Consider the following 27,319-nt stretch of genomic DNA (forward strand, 5'->3'; position numbering starts at 1 on the left):
TTCACTACTCTTATCGATCCTCTACCCAACTCCTACCCCATGAGTACATTTCAACAGAGGATCTTGCCTCCTACTTCCCAGAGAAAATAAAGATCATTAGGTAAGTTATCAAGTTTCCAGTCTAACCTTTCTAACTTATTCAGCAAACATTTACTAAGTCTTTACTGTGTGCTAACACTGTGTTAAAAGGAGGAAATAAAAATAAACAGAAGATTCCCTGATTCCGGTTTAGAATAATAGTGAAAGAAGCAGAATGGTAAACAAACAATTATATAATTGTAACATGAAAAGAAATGTAATACAAATGCAAATGTATATGAGGAGCTATAGGAACATGGAAGAAGGACAGAAGGGTAAACAAGTATTTAAAATAAAGAAAAAAGAGAAGTATGATAAGCAAGGCCTGTACTGTTGCTAAGGGAACAGATGAAGAAAGGCCTAAGCCTAGGAAGACAGGTAAAGAAGATGACACCGAGGGAGTAAACATATGAACCAACTGGAACAAGCAGGAACAAACCAAAACGGCTAGGAGGGGATGGGCAGTATTATTCAGAAAGGGCAGCATGCAAAAAAGCCCAGGGTGCCAAAGATAAGGCTGCATTTGGGAAACTAAGTATTTCAGTATGGCTGAAATGAGGCGGAAGATTAGAAGATGAAGCCAAAAAGTTAGGCAGTGATGTACTGCAGTCCTGATCCTGATCTTAAAGTAACTCTGAAATGCCTCTGTAACTGCAGCTAATTTACGGTGTTCAAATACGATATCCACTTACTATCCCTTGTGCAGAAAAGACATCTATCTATCTGTTTGCTATATTCATCTACCTGTTAAGCAAACCTATTTATCTACATTTCTTTTTATTTATATATATATATTTTGAGATAGAGTCTCTCTGTCACCCAGGCTGTAGTGCAGTGGTACAATCTTGGCTCACTGCAACCTCTGCCTCCCAGGTTCAAGTGATTCTCCTGTTGTCAGCTACCTGAGTAGCTGGGATTATAGGTGTGTGCCACCATGCCTGGCTAATTTTTTTTTTTTTTTTTTTAGTAGAGATGGGGTTTCACCATGTTGGCCAGGCTGGTCTCCAACTCCTGACCTCAGGTGATCTGCCCGCCTCGGCTTCCTAAATTGCTGGGATTATAGGTGTAAGCCACCATGCCTGGCCTTACATTTATCTTCTAAACACCTACTTAAATGTTGCCATGGAAAACCATTTTATATATGTGTGTGTATATACATACATATATAAAACAGTATATATGTATATGACATTCCTTAAACTAGTTCATAAATCCCATTAACTTATAAATTTCTTCAGTCTAGTGACTTCATTGCTTTATTTTCAATACACAGAACAACCTGGCATTTAATTAGCAAATAATAAATATTGGCCGTCCAGTCTGTCCTCAGATCTAAAGAGTAAATAAATAAATAAATAAATAAATAAAATAAAAACAAAAATCATTGACTAGATAACTGAATGAGAACAAAGTGTAAGTTTGGCTTTCATATTCTTTGTACTCCCTTCAGTGTGTATTTCTTTTTTTTTTTTTTAAGACGGAGTTTCGCTCTTGTTACCCAAGCTGGAGTGCAATGGCACGATCTCGGCTCACCGCAACCTCCGCCTCCCGGGTTCAGGCAATTCTCCTGCCCCAGCCTCCTGAGTCGCTGGGATTACAGGCACACACCACCATGCCCAGCTAATTTTTTGTAGTTTTAGTAGAGACGGGGTTTCACCATGTTGACCAGGATGGTCTCGATCTCTTGACCTGGTGATCCACCCGCCTCGGCCTCCCACAGTGCTGGGATTACAGGCTTGAGCCACCGCGCCTGGCCTCAGTGTGTATTTCATTATGAAAGAAGACCAGGAGTGAAAAGAGAAGACTATCTAAGACAATCCCCAAGTTTCTGGTTGAATGATGAACTTCAGTCTCAGTCTCATCTCATCCTTAACTGAGATGAGAGGACAAGCTGGTTTAAGGAGCAGAAGTTAATAAATTCAAATTTCAATATGCTGATTGAGACATACCTAAAATATATTTGAGTAGAGATATCTGATGAGATATATATATATATATGACTGGTCATATATATATATATCTCATCAGATATAGGTCAGATGGACTGACCTAAACATAGAGATCTAGAAACAATGAAAGTGGATGAAAAAATTCAGACTAAGAGGATCAAATAAGATCCCTGGTAACTATAAACAGGGTAGGTAAAGTCCAAAATGGAGGCTTGAAAAGCTATAAAAACTAAGGGAAGAAAATGTTATCAGAAAGCAGCAAATACTACAGTTGAGAAATAATAGATTAAATTAAAAAGAAAACTAGTTCAAGATAGTATACTGAGCATGTGTTTATACCTGAGGTTACAAAGCAAAGGCTTTAACTTTAAATCCAGTCTATAAAAGTGCTCTTTTGGGGACAAAACGGTTTTTGTTGTTGTCTGGCTGCTTTCTGTTTCCCAACCATAAAATGGAATCTATTTATTTTTGAATATTTCCAAGTGTGTGTGTGTGTGTGTGTGTGTGTGTGTGTGTGTTATATTTTTAGAGATGAGGCCTCACTCTGTTGCCCGGGCTGGAGTGCAGTGGCACAATCATAGCTCATGCAGCCTCAAACTCCTAGGTTCAAGTGATCCTCCCACCTCAGCCTCTCAAGCAGCTGAGATTCTAGGTATGTGCCACCATGGCTGGTTTATGCTTCCTAATATTTTTAAAAGCAAAAAAAAAAAAAAAAAATTATATAAAATTGATAAATTAAAAGTACTAGCAACACTGGGCCCTGATTCTTACTTACTGCAACAAGACACATAAGCTGGCAGTCTGCCCCTTTTGGATGAGGCATGTTTTCTCCAGGTTTCACTTGGTCTTCCTAATTTATTTTATTATCTAAGTTAAGGTAGGCATTTACATTTGTGATTACTGAATAAACCTCCTCCTTTTCCATTACTCAATTAATGATAGTAAAGAATATTGAAAAGGCATATATCAATAATGAACAAGAAAATAAGAGATGAAACCAAAAAAGATTCTACTCATACAAATCTACTGGAGTAGGTTTACAGATTTTTGGAAAGGCTAGATAAGGTTGTACTTAATTGTACAGCAACAGAGCGGGGAAGACGAGACAGGAGGGAAAGAAAGCAAGGGAAAGAGATGGAGAGGAAGAATTTCAGCCAAAACATAACTCATCAACACTGTAACTTTCACTATCAAGTAAATATTTCGAATCTGCTTAAACATTTTAATATTAACTGAACATCAAAAAGTACCCCAAATAGATACAGAGATCTTTCTACATTTCTTTCTACATGAGAATTACACTTATCCTTGCCAATATATGCCTTAAGTTGTTTTACTGATAGTTAATAAATTACACTGTGCCATGTAACTATCTTACAGACATTTTAAAAAATTGCTTGAAAATAAAATTGACATATATAAAAAAAAATTGTGTGAAACTAATTAGCTGTATGCTAAGCAACTAAACTCATTACCAGTTTTCTCTAAAACAGAAGGCCCACTGCTTCATGTTATATGTAAAATTAAATGCAATTGTTTCACACAGTTTACAAGTTGATATATTATATATATTTTAACTTATCATAATTCCAAAAACTCTCTAAAGAGGTTATTATTCAACTTGAAGAAATTCCATCAGCTTACCAATATAAATTATCTACTACAACTATATGTCACTTTTCCTAATCTCTTTTTTCCTGTTCTCTTATTTTAGAAATTCTTGGTTGATAAAAGCAGCTTACAAAAAAGCAGGTAATACAATAAATGCAAATATTACAATGCATTCACCGTTTCACAGACCTTGCTTAATCGTGCTTGAAGTACCAAGAGTTTGTTGTATTCTTCTGTTACTTTGTTGAGAAGAGTGTGCATATTTTCTTGAAAGTCTGGATGGTAAACAAATAATTGTAATAATTTCACTCCACAGTAAAAGTCTGCATCTTTCAATAAATATTATTTACCTATTTATAAGTTTAAAAAATTGCCTGTAAGAAATAAACCTCAGATATTTAGTAACTAAAAATTAAAATCTCATCATTCATGTGAAATACTGCTACAAAGGTAATTTGAAATTTTCATATTAAAATATGTTAATTTCTTTCGGTAGTCATTAATTTACACATATTTTGTTCATGATCTATACACATGGACAGGGCTAGGAAACATTTTACCTGTGAAAGTACGTCAAAAAAGTGGTGAGGGTACTATTTGTTAAAAAGAGCTTATACCAGATCGATATTAAGAAAGATACTATATATTTCTTATTTCTCAATGTTAGTCGTATTCATTTTAAAGCAATAAACCATTGATATGAACTTATTCAATAAATACAATAACTTCAAAAAAATTTTGATCTATGGTATAAAAAGTTAAAAGAATTAGGATAAGGAAAAAGATAGGAGTAGAGAGATAGAGGATAACTAGACAATAGTGGACAGCTCCAATTATCTTCATGTCACCATTATCACATCATAAAAATTTAAAAGGTATATTAAATATAAGATTTCATGAATCTGAAAGGAGAATAAGATATTAAGATGATAAACAACTTGGCTGGGTGATTAAATCACAATCAAAAGTAAAGTTCTGTCATCAGTCAATTTAAGAGGATTAAATACTGTTTAATAGTATGGTAAGCTTTTATTACCTTGAACTTCATCTCTATAATCTTGCAATTCTGGATCTTCATTTCCAGAAGCGTAATCACAAGAATTCTCTCTCCCTTCTGCATATACTTCATATTTTAAAGTAGGAGTATAATATTCACCAAGGACATTGCATAAAGTCTGTTAACAACAAAATTGGGTATTTTAAGGAATTTAAATTATTTCTGCTTCTTAAGATCATTAACCATTATTCTCCTAGATGCAAGGCAGTCAAAATGACACATAAAAATAATTAAGAAAACATTCTCTCCATACCCTTATCGATCTGCAAAAGAAAGAAGTCTAAATTTCTCTCTCTCTCTGGCATGAAATCTTACAACAGGAATATAACAATAATCTTCATGGCACAAAACCATAATTTTTTCTGATTCCTTATAACAATAAAATTTATCTTGTACTTTAATAAATCACTTTCTAGCTTGGATCATATTTCTGATGTTACCTCAGTAATCTCAAATACCTTTGAAAAAACATCACAGGACAAGGATGAAAGTTCAAAAATGCTAATCAGAAAGAAATCTATAAATTATGAAGAAATTATATCAAGCAAGAGATAACATTCATATACTTGAGATAATATTCATAGCATGTGAGGCCAGGAATGGTGGCTCTTGCCTTTAATCCCAGCACTTTGGGAGGATGAGGCAAGTGTGTCACCTGAGGTCTGGAGTTTGAGACCAGCCTGGCCAACATGGTGAAACCCTGTCTCTACTAAAAATACAAAAATTATTTGGGTGTGGTGGCATGCGTCTGTCATCCCAGCTACTCAGGAGGTAAGGCACAAGAATAGCTTAAACCTGGGAGGCAGAGGTTGCAGTGAACCGAGATCATACCACTGCGCTCCAGCCTGGGTGACAGAGGGAGACTGTCAAAAAAACAAAAAAGATTCCTGTCAAAATCGAAAAAACAAAAAAGTTTCCTAACACACGAGAATAGTTCTATGTCATATATATACACACACAAAAATTGAAACTATTTGACACATTGTTCTGGTTCTTCTCCTGAGCAATAGACAGTTCTACCATCATTTAAAACAATACATGCCCACAATCATTTGATAAGCTCTCAAATAACTTTTACCTTTGTTCCTCATACAATTAGAAATTACCACCACCAACTTCTAGACTTAAAATCAAATTGTTAATATTGCTCTTTCTTCAGATTTCTTGAGATTTGTTTAAAGTTAAATTATATTGCCAATTAATAACTGAGTTTATTAAATTTTCAGCATAGCCTTTAAGATGCAGTTTTATCACATTAGAGTTGATTTTAGAAACCTTAAACAATCACCCAATTTACAGACAAAGAAACTGGGTCCCAGAAAGATGGGTGCCATCTTAGTGTTTTGGCTCACTCTACACAGTCTCCCAGGATGTCTTCATCTCGTTCTTGTAACTCATCCATGGCAACATCAACAATTAGTGTCTGTTCTACAGGTGAGATAATTTAACTAAATTTCTTTCATTTCAAACTGATTATTAGGAAAATTTTTAATGCTCATTTTAAGTTTTTTATGACATTTAAATTTTTACTAAATTTAAAATTTTTAATGCTCATTTTCTAAGTACAGTTCTGAAGTAAGGTAATGAGGAAAACTAGGCTGGATGACCACCAAATTAGTAGCAACTTATAATTTAGCACTCCTTGTGTAAAATAACTTTTTAAACATTTAAAAAATTTATTATTATTATTTTTTTGAGACAGAGTCCCAATCCGTCGCCCAGGTTGGAGTGCGGTGGCATGATCTCTACTCACTGCAATCTCTGCCTCCCAGACCCAAGTAATTCCAATGCCTCGGTCTCCCAAGTAGCTGGGTCTACAGGTACACACCACCACACTGGACTAATTTTTGTATTTTTTGGTAGAGACCAGGTTTTACTATGTTGGCCAGGCTGGTCTCAAACTCAAGTGATCTGCCCACCTCAGCCTCCCAAAATGCTGGGATTACAGGTATCAGCCACCACACCTGACCGTGAAAGTACTTTTTAACATCTTACCTGTAAAAAACAAGAACATTCTTCAGACACTGCCTTTCGAAGTTTTCCAATGAGCAGATGTAAAGGCTTTGCTTCATCACCTAATAGAACAGACAATGCATTAGGACATTCCATTTACATACTTAAGAACTATGATCATATTTAACTTATGTTTCAACTAGAAGCAATAACAGTCATTTCAAATTATTTATTTCTTTGAGTTATTTTCCATTGCTCAACATTGATTTAGAAAATTTGTGAGATTTTCCATTTCTATCATCAAAATGGTATAAAGTAGTAACTTCTTTTTACTACAACCCAACACAAAAATGCATCGTGTATCATAACCTAGTACATACATCTATATAAAACTGAAATAAAAATCTCACAAATCAATATTTACTCTTCTACTGTAGTGCTATGTACTCCAATGTTTCCTTCTACTTTTAAAAAAATGTTGATCATTACTCACTAAACTGACTTCACCACTCATTAATTGGCCTATTAATTAGCCTCTAGTTTGAAAAACACTACCCTATTTGAAGAGGGTATCAACAAAACTATCACATGCTTAAAATCTTACTAAATTCGGGCTGGGTGCGGTGGCTCATGCCTGTAATCCCAGTACTTTGGGAGGCCAAGGCAGGTGGATCGTCTGAGGTCAGGAGTTCGAGACCAGCCTGACCAATATGGTAAAACCCCATCTCTACTAAAAATACAAAAATTAGCCAGGCATGGTGGTGTGTGCCTGTAGTTCCAGCTACTTGGGAGACTGAGACAAGAGCATTGCTTGAACCTGGGAGGCGGAAGTTGCAATGAGCCCAGATTGTGTCACTGCACTCCAGCCTGGTGACAGAGTGAGATTCCGTCTCAAAAACAAAACAAAACAACAAACAAAAAAATTCAAACCCAAAGCACTCCTGAAATTAAAACATTTGGTATTATTTAAACCACTCTCGAATTTCTACTTTTGAAAGCAAACTTCCTTTCCATCCTCATTGACATTTAGTTAATATCTTACTGTTTATGGAAACGACAGCCTTAGTTGCTTAACTGGTGTTCTAATCACTAATCTCACCTCCCCAACTCACCCCAGTGGTGTCATCATAAAATAAAACGATATTGTGTTACTCTCACTATTTAAAATACTGCAGTAGGTCTTACCACCAACAGCAGAAGGCTTACACATGCTTCTTTCAGAATAAAACTTTTTCTAATCAAGCTCTTGCCAATCTCTCCAGCTATTTTCTCACACATCTTGAACTCTCAATTTTCCAAAACAGGTGTACCCTTACACCTCAATTCTAAAGACTCCAGAGCCTCCCTTAAAATTCCAACCCCACTACTCTGTCCACCACCTCACCGTACTCATCCTGCCAGGAAGCACTAGGTGTTTCTCCTTTATCCTCCCATTCTTTCTATTCATTCTTCTGTTGCAGAAATTGTTTATTTTATACACACTTTCTCAATGGATTGTAACTTGCTATGGGAAAATGACTCAGTGAGTTCAGCCTTCTCAAGCACTTAAATGAATGTCTAGTGATTATATAAGCAAATGGATCAAGGACTGGAATATACAAATCATCTTCCTCTATAGGTTCTATGACAAGGAAAAAATTATGGAATGGTGGGCTCTATCCCACACTTTTTTGCATCATGGTACTTCTAAGTCAGAAACCATTTTACCTGTTTCTTCTGTTTTTATATTCTGTAGCTCTAACTGGTGTGTTTTCTGAAGTTCCTTGATCTTTTCCTGTTGGGCAGAAATAAGCTCCTCTTTAAGACTGCAAAGAGCTTTATCTTTTTCATTTTCCATATATTCACGAACCTGATCCACATGAGTTGAATAAACCAGAGAGAGGCAAATGCGTTGGGCTTCCATTTGTAGCCTTAAATCATTCTTAAAGTAAACATATGTAAACATTAGAATATTTTAAAATGACAAATCAAATAATTTAACTTCTATTTTTTTGCATATACTGACAAGAGCTTAAAAATTCATAAGAGAACTGAAGTTAATTTTTGTGTGTGTGTCTTCATTCTGTTGCACTGATCTACTTTTTCAAGGAAAATAGCATAATATTTTCATTACCTCAGTTTTATACTAAATTGTGATATTTGGCATAGCTAGCATGACTCATCTTTTTGTTCTAAAATATTTTAGATGTACAAAAATGGAAATAAAGTAACAAACATTTATGTACTCACAACCCAAATTAACAATTTTTTTTTTTGAGATATGGTCTCACTCTGTCACCCAGGCTGGAGTACAGTGGTGCAATCATGGCTCACTGCAGCCTTGACTTCCTGGGTTCAAGCAATCCTCCCATCTCAGTCTCCCAAGTAGTTAGGACTACTGGTTCATGCCACCACTTTCAGCTTTTTATTTTTAGGTAAAAATGGGGTATCACTATGTTGCCCAGGCTGGCCTGAAACTCCTGGGCTCAAGCAATCCTCCCAAAGTGCTGGGATTATAGGCATGAGCTACTGCACCCAGTCTATTACTTGTTTTTATTCTCTGTTACTATCACCAGGGCCTAAAATAGTGTATTGAGTTGAGGCTAAGTATTATTAAATAAATGTTGACTTGTAGGGTCTCCTTCCTATACACTAAAATTTCACAAGGATCTCAAAGTGTTTCTGGGCTTTCCATTATGTTCCACTGACCTGTTTGTCCATCCTAGCATCAAACCATACTGTCTATTTTGATTTTGTAGTAAATCTTGTTATCAGATGCAATATATTTTTCTAGGACTCTCTTAACTATTCTTATTTACTTATCTGTATCAATTTTACAATCAGTTTTTCAAGACCCATGAAAAATTTTCTTGGAATTACGGCTGGACATACATTGAATACAGAGATTAAATTGGAGATAACTCACATTTTTCTTCACATCTTTCCACTACAAATATGGCATATATTGCCATATAGTGAGGTCTTTACATGCATCAGTGTTTTATAATTTTCTTGACAAAAGTTCAAAACAACTTGTGTAGGGTTTATTTTGTTATTCATAAAGAAGTTTTCATATTCTTTATCTCATTTCTTATTTTTGTCAAATTGCATTGGCTCGGAACTACAAAGCAATGTTGAAGCAGTAATGTTGAAAGTGGGTATTCTATACTTGATTCTACATTTCATTTTAATGGGAATGCTTCTATCCTATTTTATTCTATACTTGATATTAATGGGAATGCTTCTAAATTTCACTATTAGAAATGTTACCTGCTAATGTTTTAGTGAAAACAATTACTGTGGTTTAGAAATTTTACTTCTTTTCCAGATTTTCTCCATTGAAAAAAAAGTATGAGTTATTAGTTTTTTGTGGATTCTTTTCCAATATGTATTAAAATGATTACATGGGTTGGACACAGTAACTTGTAATCCCAGCTACTCAGGAGGCTCAGGTGGGAGGATGGCATGAATCCAGGAATTCAAAACCAGCCTGGGCAGCATAGAAAGACCCTATCTCTAAAAATATAAAAATAAATTAGCCAGGAATGGTAATGTGTGCCTGTGGTCCCAGCATACTTAGGAGGCTGAGGTGGGAAGATTGCCTGAGTCCAGGATTTCAAGGCTGCAATGAGCTATGATCATGCCACTACACTCCAGCCTGGCAAGAGCAAGAACTTGTCCCTAAAAAATTAAGGCCAGGAATGATAGCTTATGCCTGTAATCCCAGCACTTTGGGAGTCCAACGTGGAATAACTGCTTGTGCCCAGGAGTTTAAGACCAGCATGGGCAACACAGCAAGATCCTGTCTGTACAAAAATGTTTTTAAAAAAACTTAGCTGGGCATGGTGCTATGTACCTGTCATCCCCACTAGTTGGGAGGCTGAATTGTGAGAATCATCTGAGCCTGGGAGGGTTACAGCCACAGTGAAATGTGATTGTCCCACTGCACTCCAGTCTGGGTGACAGAGCAAGACCTTATCTCAAAAACAAAACAAAATAAAAAATAAAACTGATCATATGGATTTTTTCCTGCTATCTATGAATGTGGAGATTACACTAATAGATTTTTCAGATGTTGAACTATTCTTCCATTCTTAGAGTAATTTGCTAATATTTTATTTAGGATTTCTACAATCACTCATAAGTAAGACTGGTCTATAATTTTATTTGTTTGTACGGTTCTTAACAGGTGTTTGTATCAATATTATACCAGTCTCATAAAACAACGGGGTTTTTCTTTCATCTATCTGTTTTTCTTTCCCCTCGTTCTCTTTCTTTAATCCTATTTTATTAAACAATTATATATTTGTTGAGAGTTGATAAGAGTAATTTGTAAAATGGTCTCAGTCTAATAATTTTCATTGGAGGAGAGGAGAGAGGGAAAACCGCTATGATTTCAAATTCTTTAATGGTTATTGGTTTATTCAGGTTTTGTATTTCTATTTGAGTTAATTCTGGTAGTTTACATTCTTCCAGAAAACTATCTAGTTTATCTCTATTTTCAAATTTGTTGATGGACGTTACTTACAGTATTCTTTTATGACTTTTACAAATCTCTATAGTACTTCTACTTAAGTTTTAATTTTCATTCATTTGATTTTGTTTGTTTGTTTTAGAGACAGGGTCTCACTCTGTTGCGGCTGAAGTACAATGGCGCAGTCATAGCTCACTGCAGCCTCTAACTCCTGGGCTGAAGTGATTCTCCTATCTCAGCCTCTTGAACAGCTGAGACTACAGGTACATGCCACCACATATGGCTGATTTTTAAATTTTCTGTGGAAACAGGCATCTTGCTATGTTGCCCAAGCTGGTAGTGAACTCCTAGGCTCAAGTGATCCTCCTGTCTCAGCCATCCAAAGCACTAGAATTATAGGTGTGAGCAACTGTGCCAAGCCTCATTTTGCTTTTTTTTTTTTCCCTGATCCTGTTCTTGAAAGTCCAATATTTTACTTTATTTTTTTTTTTGAGATGGAGTCTTGCTCTGTCACCCAGGCTGGAGTGCAGTGGCACGATCTCAGCTCACTGCAACCTCTGCCTCCTGAATTCAAGCAATTCTCCTGCCTCAGTCTCCTGAGTAGCTGGGATTACAGGCATGTGCCACCACGCCCGGCTAACTTTTGTATTTTTAGTAGAGACAGGATTTCGCCATGTTGGTCAGGCTAATCTCGAACTCCTGACCTTGTGACCCACACACCTTGGCTTCTTTTTTTTTTTTCTTTTTGATTTTTATCAGTTTACTAAATCAACAGCTTTTTTTTGAGACAGGGTTTCACCAAGTTAGTCAGGATGGTCTTGATCGCCTGACCTCGTGATCCACCTGCCTTGGCCTCCCAAAGTGCTGAGATTACAGGCGTGAGCCACCACGCCTGGCAACACCTTGGCTTCTTAAAGTGCTGGGATTACAGGTGTGAGCCACCGTGCCCAGCCACTAGTATTTTCAAATAATAAACTTTCAAAATCCTTGAAAACTCTTCCTCCTGTTTTGGTTATTTTAACTTTGCTTATTTTGTTCTTAATTTTATTATTTCCTTCTTTCTACTCTTCTTAGCTGGGAGTGGTGGCATGCGCCTGTAGTCCCAGCTACTCAAGAGTTGTAATCCCAGCTACTCTACATGCTCTGATATTCTAGCTTCCAAAACTAATAACTTGGCTAATTTTCAGTATTTATAAAATCAGTATATTTAAGGCTAAAAATTTTCAACATATCGTGTTACATGCATTCTGTGTTTTTCAAAAATATTGACTTTTCTTGTGCATTTATTCTTCCAGATAAACTTATACACCAATTATTAAGTTGAATTTCAGTAACTTTTCATTGTGAGTTGGTATGGAACTATATAAGGCTTACAGGTTAATCTAGAGATAACCTGGATTTTTACAATATTCAAATTTTCCCACTCAGAAGTGAGACTTTTCATTTATTGAAGTTTCTTATCCTTCATATTTATTTTACATGAAAGATTTTCATACTTTGGGAGGTCGAAGCAGGCAGATCACTTGAGGTCAAGAGTTAAAGACCAGCCTGGCTAACATGGTGAAACTCCATCTCTACTAAAAATGCAAAAATTAGCTAGGCATGGTGGTGGCCACCTGCAGTCATAGTTATTCAAGAGGCTGAGTTTAGTGAGCCAAGATCGCACCAGTGCACTCCAATCTGGGTGACATTGTGAGACTAGTCTCAAAAAAAAAAAAAAAGAAAAGGAAAAAAGATTTTCAGTTCTTATGCTTAATTTTTTAAATTTAATTATACATGTGAATTATGACAATTAATTGTCTTTCCCTCCATTCATACCATATATCTTTTTGTCTTTGCAATGGTTAGGACCTGCACAACAGAACAGCAAGTGACAAAAGCTATTCTGATCTTCTTCCTGACTCTAACATGAAGGCCTATGCTATTTCACGGTTCTTGATAAGTAGGCTTTATTTATTCCCCCTTTCATTTATGCACTCATTCGTTAATTTAAAAAGATTATTAGCTGCCTATCATGTGTCAGACATTATTATAGGCACTAGAGATATAGGAGACTGGATCTCTGCTCTCAAGGAGCTGATAGTCTAGTGGTTCCTCCTGCAGCTTCTAAGCTCCAATATCTCTTTTGATTAGAATAATTACCTTCAATTTTAAACACATAAACTTCAATCTATGACCTCTCCCAGCATCAATAATTAATCAGTATCTATAAAATTCCTGCTGCTCTTCCTTCTTTCTTGCATTCCAACAATAAAAAGACTTCTATAATGTTTTTATTTTTCGCCTTCTGCCCAAACTTCCTAAGTGTATTAGAATTATTTTTGTGGCACCTACATTATTTCAAGCATATTTAGGCTGTTCTTAGGTGTTACTGTTGTGTAAGTCACTGCTTGATTCCTTCTGTGAGCTTCCCTTCCCATCAATAAAGAGGTTTGTCTTGGTAATATTTGTCTTGGCAGGAAGTTTACAGGCTTGTTCCCCTTTACTTTCTGTAGTCAGTATCAACAAGATATCAAGAAGATATCTGAATGTCATCAAAAGTATCTTTTTAGTATCTCTTTAGTAGAGAAAATAGAATTCTGGCCAGGGACAATGATTCATGCCTATAATCCCAGCACTTTGGGAGGCCAAGGCAAGAAGACTGTTTAAGCCCAGGAGTTTGAGGCCAGCCTGGGCAACATGGCAAATCCCTGTCTTTACAAAAAATACAAAAAAACCAAGCTGGGTGTGGTGGTGTGTGCCTGTAATCCCAGCTACTCAGGAGGCTGAGTTGAAGGGATCATCAGAGTCTGGAAGGTCAAGGCTGCAGGATGCTGTGACTTTGCCATTGGACTCTAGCCTGGATGACTGTGAGAGCCTGTCTCAAAAGAAAAGAGAAAATGAAGATAAGAATTCTTACTAAGATAACCATTTTGACAGCTGAGGGTCAAATTCAGGTCTTCTCCCAAAAATGCTTTCTAAAAAAATTTAAAAGATGTCTGACATTTTCACAAGTAACTGCCATACATTATGGTTTTGAAAACAATTCCAGACCTTAACGGAACATTAATAGTTAAGCAATTTGGCCGGGCATGGTGGCTCATGTCTGTAATCCCAGCACTTTGGGAGGCCGAGGCAAGAGGATCACCTGAGGTCAGAAGTTCAAGACCAACCTGGCCAACATGGTGAAACCTCGTCTCTACTAAAAATACAAAAATTAGCCAGGTAAGCACACCTGTAATCTACTAAGGAGGCTAAGGCAGGAGAATCACTTGATCCTGGGAGGCGGAGGCTGCAGTCAGCTAAGATCATGCCACTGCACTCCAGCCTGGGTGACAGAGGGAGATTTGATTTAAAAAAAAAAAAAAAAAAAAATGTGTTAAGCAATTACAATTTCTTGACTCTAGGCTACTAAACATGTAAAATACCTCTACATTTGATATAAATCATAAGTATAAATATAAAATATCTTGACATTTGACATAAGATCATAAATATTATATATTTAGGAATAAAAAGAAAAAACTTTCCAATGGCTTCCTATTATACTTAACATAAAATTTAAACTTCTTTCAAAGTCTGTAAGATTCTCCAAGGTCTCTTCCTCCCTCAAATTCTTCTTCCACTCTCCTGCTCTCTCAAACTCAATACACAGGCCTTCATTCTGTTCTTCAAACTTATACATGTCTTCACAATTGCTCTAATTTCAGTGTCATTCAGATCTCAGTTCAAACATCAACTCCTCCAAGAGACCTTTCCTGACCACCATACTTAATGGCTGTCACCATCACTCCATCATTCTTTATCACATTATCCTGTTTTATTTCTTCACAGAATTAATCACTATTTCTAACTATCCTGCTTGTTTCATTTATCACCTGCCTCCCTCACTAAAATACATGCTCTTTGAGACCAGAACTCCCTCTCTTGTTGGCCACTATATTCATACTTGCCAAGAGTCAATAAACATGTTAGATAAATGAAGAAATGCATAAAGTTTTAGTTAGTATCATTACACTGTAGATACCCAGCAGAATTTTCCTGTTATTTTAATATCAGTATCTGGTAAATATAAATTATCAGGAGTGCTCTATTGTTACATACATATAATTATTTAACTATATTTACATACTGTTTTTTCCCCTTCAGGTATAACAAAGACTGAAAAAATTCTAGGACTTGAATAAAGGATTTTTTTTCTTCCAGGAAAATATAATTTCATAACCACCTAATAACTACATAGACTATAAAAAGCTTAGGAGTTCATTTGTAGTTGTGGAGACTTGAAAACATCATTATGAAATAAAAACTCTGAAACCAATCTTTGAGATTATTACAAAATATTACAAAATGAAACTAATAACTTTTCTAAAGCTGAGACTCTCCAAAAAGTTATACAAACTCTTGTCTTTCCAAAAGAAAATCTGAAACCATTAGTGTGTTTTATTTCCTAAGCAGAATATACAACATAGATTAACTGAAAGAAAGGCAATAATGTTAAAAAAAAAAACTTAAATGATAAATAAATATGAGAAGCTCAAGTTAGAATTACATTAGAGGGTTCATTTTCATTCTCTCGTTAAGGATATGAATTTATGTTTTATGTTTTAAGAACTACATTTCTTAGTGTAAAATGTACATTTTGACTGTGCTTTACCATATATAAAGAAGCAAACATACCTGTTCTGATTTAAGTACATTGAGTTCTTTCTGAAGTTTATCATTTTCACTTGGTTGAGTTGCTCTAAGTGATGATTCCTTTGTTACTGATGGCAAGTGATCGAAAATCAACTGTTCTTGTTTACTTTCTTTTCCAATAGCCATATTTCCAAAAGAAGCTTTATCTTCCACCGTTATTTTTGATTCTTCACCAAAACTTTTATTTACTTTAGAAATTGATCCTTCAGCATCCCTGCTTGTCATAGTCACAACTCCACCTGATAAATAGCTTACTTGAGTATCACATGATTGTATATTTTCTGCCCTGTTGTGGTTAATAATGATTTCTAGCTCTCTACATTTCAATAAAACTTGTTCTTTCTCTTGCTTTAAAGATTTAACTTCTTCATTTAGAAAACTAATCTCACCATGTTTCTGTTTCAATTGTTCAGAAAGATCAGACAGTCTCTGTGACAGCTCTAATTTCTCTCGCTTGGTTACCTCAAGCTTTTCCATGAGTTCTGTTGTATCCTTCTCAACAACCTCGCCAATTTCCAATGTTTCTGCTAGAAAAGTTTTGTCTTCATCAAAGACAGAACTTTTCATTTTTACTGGAGCTGGATTTATTCTTTGTAAATGAAGCTCTTCATTAAGTGCCTTAAGCTTACTTTTATACTCTAATTCCTGTTTATTTTTACTGTCTTCTAAATCATCTTTCACTTTGAGAAGGCAAGCATACTCCTCTTGTAACTCTTGATAGTTAACTTCAAAGTTCTTTTCAGCAAATGAAAAAGTGTTCCTTTGCTTTTCAATCTCTTCATTTAGCTGAATACATTGTTGTTTGAGGTCCTCATTTTCCTCTGTAAGGATTTCTATTTCTTTTTGCCAGACAGAGTCTTTGGATTTGGACTTAATGGAGTCTATGAAAATCAATCTTTCTTCTTGGTTAATAGGAGTATGTATTTTCAACATGTCTTCAAGGGCTTTCTTTTCATCTTTAAGAATGCTATTCTCTGCTTCAAGTTGTGCGAATTTTTCTTGAAGATCATTCTCTTTTTCCTTCATCTGTTTTTCTAATAATTCTGTTTTAAGTTGTAATTCTTGAACTTCTTGTTCAAGTGTACCCTTTTCCTTTTCTTCTCGTCTGAGTATTTCAATTTCTTTTTGAAGTTCATTGATTTGAAGAGTCATTTCTTCTGACTTTGAATTTACAAGAGACTGCTGTAAATCTTTCAGCTTCGAAATTTCCAAAATTAATTGATTCTGCTTAGTTATCAAATTGTCTTTTTCAAACTGCATTGTTTCTATCTTTTGACTCATTTCATTCTGTAAACCATCTATCTGCTGTTTATAGTGAATGCTTAAGTTATCTTTAAGTTTTTCAATATTTATTCGATGTTCAATTTCTAAATCTTCCTTCAGTTTGGAAAGTTCTTCTTCATGACTAAATAGAAGCTGTGTTCGCAGCCTCTCTAATTCAGCTTCTTGTGATTCTGCCATTCTATCTAAGACAGCATTCTTTTCTTTTTCTAACATTTCAAGTTTTATCTTGTAATTTGTAATTTCTGCTTCATGTTTTAATTCTAGTTCCTTTCTGGATTCAGATGCAGAAACAATCTCAGCTTTCAAATCTTCCACTGTACTAAGCGACTTATGTGCTTCATTCAGTTTACTTTCTTGTTCAGCTACTGTCTGTCTAGCTCTCTGAATTTGCTCCCTTGAAAAGCTCAATTCTTCAAAAAGGTCTTCAAGCTGTCTCTGTAGAGCATACTTTTCTTCTAAAATTCTTCCTAGTTCTTCCTTGAGTTTTTCCTTTTGAGAGTTAGTATCTTGCAATTTTATATTCAGTTCATTTATTGCCACATTCATTAACTTTATCTGATCTTCATTAACTGTAATATTTGGATGTGACCTTAACACATTCTCCATTTCTCCCTTATGCAGTGTTTTAAGTTCCTCCATTTGTGACATGTGTTGTCTTATTAATTCTTGTTTCATTTGCACTATCTGCTGCCCATACATCTCATCCAGCTCTGCCCGGAGTTGTTCTAACTTTCTTTGAGTTTCTTGTTCCATTCGTTGAACTATATCAGTTCCAAACTGACTGTCTTTATGATTTCTCTTCTGAAGTTCTTCGACTGTCCCCATTAACTGTTTTATTTCTTCAGAAGATTGTCTTTCTTTTTGCTTAGAATTAGTCAGCTCTAATTTCATATTTTTTATTTCTTGGTTCTTTTGCACAACCTGTTCTTGTAATTCTCCTAGTAATTTATCAGCAGCTGTTAATTTATCCTTTAGCTCAAGAGTTTTTTTTTCTTCTTCTCTTATTTTTGTGTTTAGTTTTTCAATGATTGCCTCCTTTTCCTGTATTTCTTCTTTATTTGAGTTTTCTACTTTTTTATTTTGTTCCTTTAGAAAAAAAAATGAAAATATTAAGAATGGCATTTTCAGTTTCTGGCAACATATACGGCTTCATCTCATTACCAAAAGACTGACAGAAATCTCTCTTTTAAAAAAATTCTAAGCAACTATTGGTCCTACCCTTTAATTTTTTCCATAATGAGATCCAGAACTTATGTGCCCAACACTACTTGTAAGCAAACACTACAGTAGTTTTGGCCTTCTTAAAAGAAATTTCTCCTAACATTTCTGTGATTAAAATTTTTAGTTTAAAAACCCAGTCTGATTTTAGATGTCTCTAAACCGTTATCTTTTCATTTTTCTTATTAACTGATCAGCATTCTAAATATTTAGTATTCTCTATAGCTAAAGTACCACATATACTCTAGACACATTCAGCAAGATAAAAATAAATCAAAGTTCCTCACATGTATTCTGGTGACTTCAATGTGTGTCATGGGCAAGGGCTATGGAAAAAGTAAAACAACAAAAACAGATTCCTAAGGGTCTGTCTAACTTCAGTCCTGGGCTCTTAAGTCAATTAGAAATTTAGGGATATGAAATGCTTAAATGATGGAAACTCAAGTGACATCTAAGACAACTATACCATTTATGGGATATCAACTTGGTCGTAGACTTTTGTTTCAAACAGAAATTTGCAAGCAAAGCAGATATTCTCCCCCAGTTCTTATTCGGGATTCTGTTTTGGAACTGAGATAAGACTAAGCCCAGATGCAGGCCAAGACATATCTGTTATCGTGATTACTTCAACATGACGAAGACAAGCAGAATTCCTGAGTCAAAGTTTTGCTTCAGTAACTTAGTTTCCTGTGTAAGAAACAGAGGGCTATAGTCTCAAAAACAAAGAAATACATGAAATCTGCAGAATGGATCAGAACATAAGTAGGTAAGTAAAATCATTTTAAGGAGACAGGAGTCCCAGGCAAACAGGACTTAAAGGTGCCTTGAATGATATTTATATATATAAGGAAGAAATGCCAAGGCCAAGAAAAAGAAAAGCCTCAGAGAGAAACGTTGGCAGTGCTCATTCAAGTGCAGCCTTTGAGAATTCTGGTCACTCTAGAAAAAAATTACCTAATGTGGAAAGAAATTGCAGGGATTGTAACAAATAGCACTTAAGAATTTCCATCTACAGACATGACCATTCCTAATGTGAGACAGACAGATAGATCGGGTTATCTCAGCCTAACGCCCCTGAATATCTGATTCCTCTAAAACCTTTTGATCTCATGATTACTAAATAACTTCCTAATTATTATTTGGTTTTAAAAATTCATTTGCCCATGGAAAGAATATAAAATCCAATGAACTTAATATTTAAGTCCCTGTGATAATTATTTCTCATTGTAAATTAATAATCTTATTCAAGCTTTAAACATTAGCCTCATGGCGAAACCCCGTCTTTACTAAAAATACAAAAATCAGCCGGGCATCGTGGCAGGTGTCTGTGATCCCAGTTACTCAGGAGGCTGAGGCAAGAGAACAGCATGAATCTGGGAGGCGGAGGCTGCAGGGAGCCAAGATCATGCCGTTGCACTCCAGCCAGGGCAACAGAGTGAGACTCTGTCTCAAAACAACAACAACAACAACAACAACAACAACAAAAATCAGCTTTGTGAAGTTGGAAAATCTGAGTTCACTTCAAAGATAGCTCGTCTCAGTTACTAGGGGAAAAAAAAGAAATCAGACTTCTGAATCTACAAATTGAAGGCCAGATTGTGTACTATATAAATTAACCAAGGCAATGAATGATTATCCTATGTGGCCTCTTGAGCAAAATTCTATCAGTTTTTGTCTTGGTATCACATATCCCACCCAATATTACCATATTATTACCAAATGCTGAGCCTTCTTAGTTCAAACTTTGAACTGCAATAGGATATCAGTAAATCAGTTTAATCTCCTTTAATCCCAGTGTTTTCATTCGTACAATAAAGACAATACATAATTTCCTCTATCTCACAGAATATGCTAAAATAAAATACCACATGTTAAGGCATTTTATTCTTACTGTACTATTAATATATTTAAGTGCAATATTTTTACATGCTAGAAAGAAATCTATAACACATTTGGAATCCATGAGAAAGTGAAATCAGTTCATGGTGGTAATTCCAGTTAAACTGTTAAATAAGTAACTAGGTTTGAAAAATGTTAATGTTATAAAACCTAACTTTTCTGTTTCCTGATTTTTTTATAAGGGAGGGGAAGGTCTTCATAAAACAGTATCATTTAATTCAAAATTGTCCAACATCTGATATAATAACAACCAACACTAATTCTTCATTCAACCATTAAACAACACAAATTAATGGTTTAGTTTTCTTAGTAGCGCTTATTTCAAAGTACATGGTTTTAAATTACTTATTCTGTGTTCTTAAAAAAAAAAAAAAAAAAGCCCCGTGGTTGAATATATCATCTTTTGGAAATACACCTGAGATGGTGGGGAATAATATACTACAGCACCATGGAAAGTCTGGAGGATTAAGACAATGAGAATGTTAGGACAATGAGAATGAGCTTTTAATCACTGACACAGTTGTGTAGGGAAGGGTCCCCAACTCCCAGGCTGTGAACCCAGTTCTGTTTGGGGTCTGTTAAGAACTGGGCCACACAGCAGGAGGTGAGCAAGCATTACCACTTGAACTCCACCTCTGTCAGATCAGCTGTGGTATTAGGTGCTCATAGGAGCTCGAACCTTATTGTGAACTGTGCATGTAAGGGATCTAGGCTGCAAGCTCCTTATGTGAATCTAACTAATGCCTGACGTCATCTCAAAACCATTCCTCCCACCAGTCTGTGGAAAAAGTATCTTCCATGAAACTGGACCCTGGTGCCAAAAAGGTTGGGGACCACTTGTCTAGGGAACCAGGACCATTTCATTTGTGACCCTAAAGCCTTAGTCGACCCTAATGCCTCAGTTGCTGATAGAACTACTCAGGGGGATTCATTCTCTTAAGGATAAAAATTAAAAACTATGTATATAGTGAAAAACAGATTGATAAAAGTATTCTTGTTACATTCAAATAAATAAAGATTATTCCCTACAAAAATGAATTACTTGAGTTTTAAATAATCTCAATTCACACTGACCAAAGAATATATATAATACAATCCCATCTCCAGGCTCTTCTCACCTAGGCCTAGATTATCCTTCTATTCTTACCTACTGGAAAGGTTAACTTTTAAAGACTACTGTTGTCTAGACAAATTAGACCATTTTTTGCTCCTTACTGTTTTTAACATGTTTTGCCCTGAGTCTTTATGCCTATTCCACACTCTATCTAAAATGTCCTCCCCTTTTCTATCAGGTGAGATCCTTAATTTATCCACTTGTTTAGGAAGTACTGAGTAACTACTATGTTCCATGCATTAGGCCAGTTGCTGGGGAAACAAAATACCATTGAAAGGGGTTGTCCCAACTTACAAACTTATGTCAAACAGAAACTCCTCCACTAAACCCTACCCTGAATCTCCACCCTCATTATGCCAGATCTATTCAGAACCTTCAAGGCACTTTTGCCTACACTTATCCTTGTTTTGTGGTGTCCTTTGTACATGCCATAGCTCTCCTACTAATCCATGAGTTCCAGTAAAGATAAGGCAAACTTTAAGCATCATTGTATTTCTTTCAAGGGCCTGCTATAAAAACAGGTGTTCTGTAAACATTTACCTAATAATTTTTAAATTATCTTAGTTGTAAAACAAGTATTTTTCATAATTTCATTGTCTTCAATTTGTACATTCCCTATTATTTAAAAGCAGTTCTCTGGAGTCAGACAACCTAGATTTGAAATCTGGCTCTATCAACTTACTACCTGTGTGTACCTGGGCAATTTGCTTCATTCTTGCTTTGTCTTGGTGTCCTCACTGAGAAAATAGGAGTGATAATGGTACCTCTAATGCACAGGCCTGTGATGATGATTCAATGAGTTAATATGTGTAAGATGCTGTGAATACTGCATGTTACACAGTAAGCACTTAATAAACGCTAATTAATACTATATTATTACCCAAACAATATTCTTGTCTTGCTAATTTCTCAACCTCTTGCAGAAGAACCTCCTAAGTTTATAAAAAGTACTATATTGTATATACAATCCACCCTCATTCTTTGTAGATTCCATATTTGTGAATTCTTGCTAAAATTTATTTGTAACCTCCACCAATGCTCATGGTGCTTTCAGTCATTTGTAGGTGTGCACAGAGTGACAAAAAGTTTGAGTTGCTGGACATACACTTCCAGCTGAGGTCAAACAAGGTGACTAAACTCTGCCTCGTTCAGCTCTTCAACAGAGAGGACTAAAGGGATGGAGAGGACTCGAGGCAGTGCAGTATAGTACAAGAAGCTCCGGCTTTGGGGCAACTGACAGGATCTGAATCCCAGTCTGACACCTGTTAGTGGGGTGGCCTCAGGAAAGTCACTTCTGAACCTTGACTTCTCTTTTAAAAAATAAACAGAATCTTCCAGGATGAGTAGTTTTTATGATTTAAGATTATAATCAATGTGATATATACGCACCCATACAAAGACACACATTCCTTCACCCGCCCCCACCCCAGGAACTTATTTGCTAAGCAAGTGTTCCTAGAAACACTTATGGAACACTTAAGTTTATGGAACGTAACTTATGTAAATAAAGATAACTGACTACATTTTGTTTTCTAATTAAAATCCATAAAATTCCTTTCTGTTGTGAAAGTATTTTCAGAATTTCACAACCATGGCTAAAATAAGTGAAAATAACTACAAATGACAAAAAAAAAAAAGTTGTAAATTTAGATTTTCCTACTAATTCAGTTTAACGCAGGCCAATCACTTTTAGGGAATTCAGTAAGGATTATTATCTTAAAAGCTACATTACTGAGGCTCCCATTTGCTTTTGAAATAAATTACATAAAGAGCTTAATTATGAAATTTCCTAACAAAAAAAAACACTTGCATAAAAAACTTTAAACTGTAAAGCTTCTACAAGTTAGTTGACTTCCTTAAAATAAACATACCATTTCATATGCTTTAATTTTCTCTTGCAAGAAACTGATTTGCATTTTGAAGTCTTCTTTCTTTTTCTGATAATCTTCTAATAGGTGGTCTTGTTCTTCAAGCTGCTGTTGATGAGTGAGGATCTGTTGTTTGGCTTGTAGTAAGTCTGCAGCTGTGCTACTATGAGTGCTGTTTCTCAGAGTTTCACTAGCCTGTAACTGCAAATAGAAATCTCAAAACGTTAAATTCTGAAGTGACTATATTAGGGAATAGACACCTTTGGGGTGTCCCTGCAATAGCTCTCTGGGATCTTTGCTGGCTTTGCGGGCTTGAGACCATAGCAAACATGCTGCCTTGGCTGACTAGATAGGTATACCCAAACCAATCCAATAAAATTATCTTTCACATGACACAGCAGAGAAGCTAGGTCCCCTGAGACTGAGGCAGATACGTGAAGAAAACTGGGGCCTCAAAGACAGTACTTCCTGAATTTCTGATGGCTTTCTAGTTTGTAGTTCCAATCCCTTTCAGAGGCCTGGTTGTGTTTCCGCCCTTGGGTTCTGTAAACAGCCTGAATCCTTATACTAAATACCTCCCTTTTGCTTAAGCTATTTCAAATTGTTTTGTTACTTGCCATCAGAAATTCAGATTAATGCAATTAGATTCCTGTGGCTCTAATTAAAGGAAAATGGAATATATTTAGTCTTGTTATCATTTAGAACCTAACTAAAATAAACCATACCAGGATTGGCAAAACTAGGATGTGATTACAGATTAATTTCTGCAGAAATATCCTCAATCAACCTTATAAGATTTTATAATATTTCAAAATAGAGACAGGGAGGAAATACAAAGAAAATACTAGTAGAAAATCATTTAAGAAGTATGAATTAAATTCCTGGTTAACATAGCAACACATATTCACTGATTTTTCATACATGATATAATAAGAAATGGCTTTTTATCAATTTAGATTTGTTCTTGAGGTAAATTTTTAAACTTCATTACTAAAAACTAATGAATTTTGTTGCATTAGTAACACTTACTTGCTGAAATTGAATCTGTAATTTTTGACTCTGTTCTGTCAACTCTAAAAATTCTCTCATTGTCTCATCCTTTTCTCTTCTTGCTTGTTGTAAATTAGCAGTGAGCTGGGTTATGATGCCATCTCTTTGTTTAATGGCAGCTTCAAATTCTTGTAACTAAAAGAAAATATTAAGTACTAGATTAATTTTTTTTTAATTCCCCATTACAGGTAATTTTTTTAAAATATGAATTCAAAACACACTGGCAGAATTCTTACACTTTGTAAGCAGTCTTTTCCACGTTTGAAAGCTATTAACTTACAGAAACTGGTGCTACTTCCAAATTAATTTCGAAAAATTTATCTGAACTAAGGAAAAAATTATATTTGATTTGGCTTATCCATATATTTACTTATAGAAGGACAAGTGACTTTATATTTAGAGGTGCCCCTAATCTGTTCCTAGGCAACACCACCCTAGACATATTTAAACCCAACTTGTTTTTGAAGAGGATGAAACTGAAATGTACTTTGTCATCTTCATCAATGTCCTATTTCACCTTATTTTCATAACTGACTGCCATAAACAGTTATGGCAGTCTAACCACAGATGTCAATCTAACCACAAGAGGTTACTTACAAGGACCTACTGACAAACTTTTCTGTTCTTTTTTGAGACAAGTTCTCATTCTGTCACACAGGATAGAGTGCAGTGGTGTGATTTTGGCTCACTACAGCCTCAATCTCCTGGGGTGAAGTGATCCTTCTGCCTCAGCCTCCCAAGTAACTAGGACTACAGGCACACACCATCATGCCTGGCTAATTTTTAAGTTTTTTGTAGAGGTGGGGTCTTGCTATTTTGACCAGGCTGGTCTCTAACTACTAGACCCAAGCCATCCTCCTGCCTTAGCCTCTTGAAGTGCGGGGATTGCAGGCATGAGCCATGCCCAACTTGCTGACATTCTTAAAGGACTTAAGTTATAATATTTTGATGTGGTTTGCACCATAATTTTCTCTCAGGCTAATTACAAAAACATCTGTCCCACTAAAGTGATTTCAGACTATCATAAAGTTAAATAAGAGTCTGTGTTATATTGCCCTGTTAATCAAATCCTACTTTTAAACAGGGTTGTTTGTGCTATGTAAAAAGACAAAAATTATGAGTGATATCGTTACCATTTAGTTTTTTTTTTTTTTTAATGAGACAGGGACTCTCTATGTTGTCCATGCTGGACTTGAACTCCTGGGCTCAAGTGATCCTCCCACCTCAGGCTCCTGAGTAACTAGAACTACAGGTGCATGCCACTGTGCCCCACTAAGTTATCATTTGAAAACCTCCATCTTTAGGCCAGGTATGATAGCTCATGCCTGTAATCTTAGCACTCTGGGAAGCCAAGGAGAGTCTAGGAGTTTGAGGTGACACTCCGTCTCTACAAAAAAACTACAAAAAATTAGCTGGGTGTGGTAGTGCATGCCTGTAGTCCCAGTTACTTGGAAGGCTGAGGTGGGAGGATCACTTGAGCCTGGAAGGCAGAGAGAGCAGTGGGCCAAGACTGTACCACTGCACTCCAGCCTAGGCGACACAGCAGGACTCCGTCTCAAAAAAAAAAAAAAAAATAGAAAGAAAGAAAAAAAATTTTTAAAAAGAAACCCATCTTTAAACACTGCACATACACTATTTTTCAAATTTCTTGTTTTTGTGAGTCGCAAACCAAAAGCCACATAAAATAAACATACTTGCTGCAGTCCTTCAGTCCCATAGGTAACTGTCATTTCTTCCAGCTCTCTGTTTAGCTCTTCAATCTCATGCTGCTTCCCAGCCAACTCACTTTCCATCATCTCTAGGTGAGTCGGACTGTACTGTGCTCCTTGTTCAGAGTAAGAATCATCAACACCAAATTCTTCTTCCTAAATCAATCCAAGATTTTAAATAATTCAGTCTAGCAATATTCCTTAGGGAGAGAGATTCAAATACTGAAATCCATAGCAAGGTCCACTTTAAAATATCACTCATTACCTGGAAGATTACAGTATGGCAACCTACTTTGTTAATATAATACTTACCTCAAGAGCATAAATAGGCTATCTGCAAATTCTGTTACAATTGAGTTTTACAATAAACACTAGATAACTTTGTTTTAGGAAATATTAAAATTAATTTGAAATCACACACGGAAAGAAGTACATGCAGGAAAAAGCTTTGTTAGTAAGCCAGATGATTTTAAATAGTATTCAACATTAGTATCATGAGTAGTTTTAAATACTGTACCCTTAATAAATTTGTAGGCTTTCCTGTTCTCATCACAAAACTGCAGCCATTTACCTGTACAAAAACAATTTCTTGATATATTATGATCTTAGATATAATCTTCTTTAGCTAACAATATTTCTGTTAACTGTTTTCATGTGTACATGTCTTTTATTCCCAGGGAAAATGTGTCATTGGCAAAAACAGATAGAGAGATTAATTTTAAATATCTAAGAGACATAATGACCATTTCAAATGCCAATCATTCCTCACACATCTGAATGCTTACAATGCAAATGACACCAAACTACATATATACATTTTCACATAAGTAAATTAAAGTTCTAAGTGAATTTCTGTTTGTTCTTCCGAAGCATAAACCTCAATAAATCCTCTTCTATGAAATGCTTCCTTAAAATAGTGTAAATAATTATTTTTTTATTAAATCCTATTCATTTTCAAGAAAAACAATTTACTGGTAGAAATGTCTTGAAAGCGGATGAACGAGACAAGTGGCAAGGGGAGATAAACAGATAAGAACACTTCCTCAAGAATGTTCCTCTGGGGCTAGTACTATGACAGCTATACAACCACTGACCCATGTGGAGATTTTCTACAACATATTACTGCCCATCTCTAGCACAGATATTTTGTGGAAGGAGGAAGGAGAATGACAGAATATGTCTCCAGGGTTGACCTAGTGAGAAATTAATTAAAGATCAATTAATCCACTTAGTAATCCTCTTTCCTCCTTAACAGTACAAAAACCAACTATGTATCTGCCACATCTTAATTATTCACACTTAAAAGTTAAAAGAATCCAAGATAATGAAGTTATTACTGTTGAAAGGCATAGGATAGAGTAGCCAGAAATAGACTTAGATCTATATGAGCCACAACACT

At 35.5% G+C, this 27,319-nt stretch overlaps 1 protein-coding gene across 4 annotated transcripts in view; it reads right to left on the reverse strand.

The window, feature by feature from the left end:
- The window catches only part of AKAP9 (A-kinase anchoring protein 9), a 167,869-nt gene that overhangs the window by 98,450 nt on the left and 42,100 nt on the right, over positions 1–27,319 (reverse strand). For all 4 annotated transcript variants that reach the window (XM_032253055.1, XM_032253057.1, XM_032253058.1 and 1 more), the window contains exons 4-12: positions 26,438–26,491; positions 25,906–26,076; positions 24,191–24,346; positions 23,165–23,362; positions 15,761–18,148; positions 8,356–8,569; positions 6,691–6,770; positions 4,675–4,813; positions 3,828–3,913 (exon numbers count right to left, since the gene is read on the reverse strand). In XM_032253055.1, coding sequence (XP_032108946.1) covers positions 3,828–3,913; positions 4,675–4,813; positions 6,691–6,770; positions 8,356–8,569; positions 15,761–18,148; positions 23,165–23,362; positions 24,191–24,346; positions 25,906–26,076; positions 26,438–26,491 — 3,486 coding nt within the window. The remainder of the gene's footprint in view (positions 1–3,827; positions 3,914–4,674; positions 4,814–6,690; positions 6,771–8,355; positions 8,570–15,760; positions 18,149–23,164; positions 23,363–24,190; positions 24,347–25,905; positions 26,077–26,437; positions 26,492–27,319) is intronic.

Source organism: Sapajus apella, unplaced genomic scaffold, assembly GCF_009761245.1.
Source record: "Sapajus apella isolate SASKATOON/1434 unplaced genomic scaffold, GSC_monkey_1.0 scaffold81, whole genome shotgun sequence".
In the NCBI taxonomy this organism is placed as follows: Eukaryota; Metazoa; Chordata; class Mammalia; order Primates; family Cebidae; genus Sapajus; species Sapajus apella.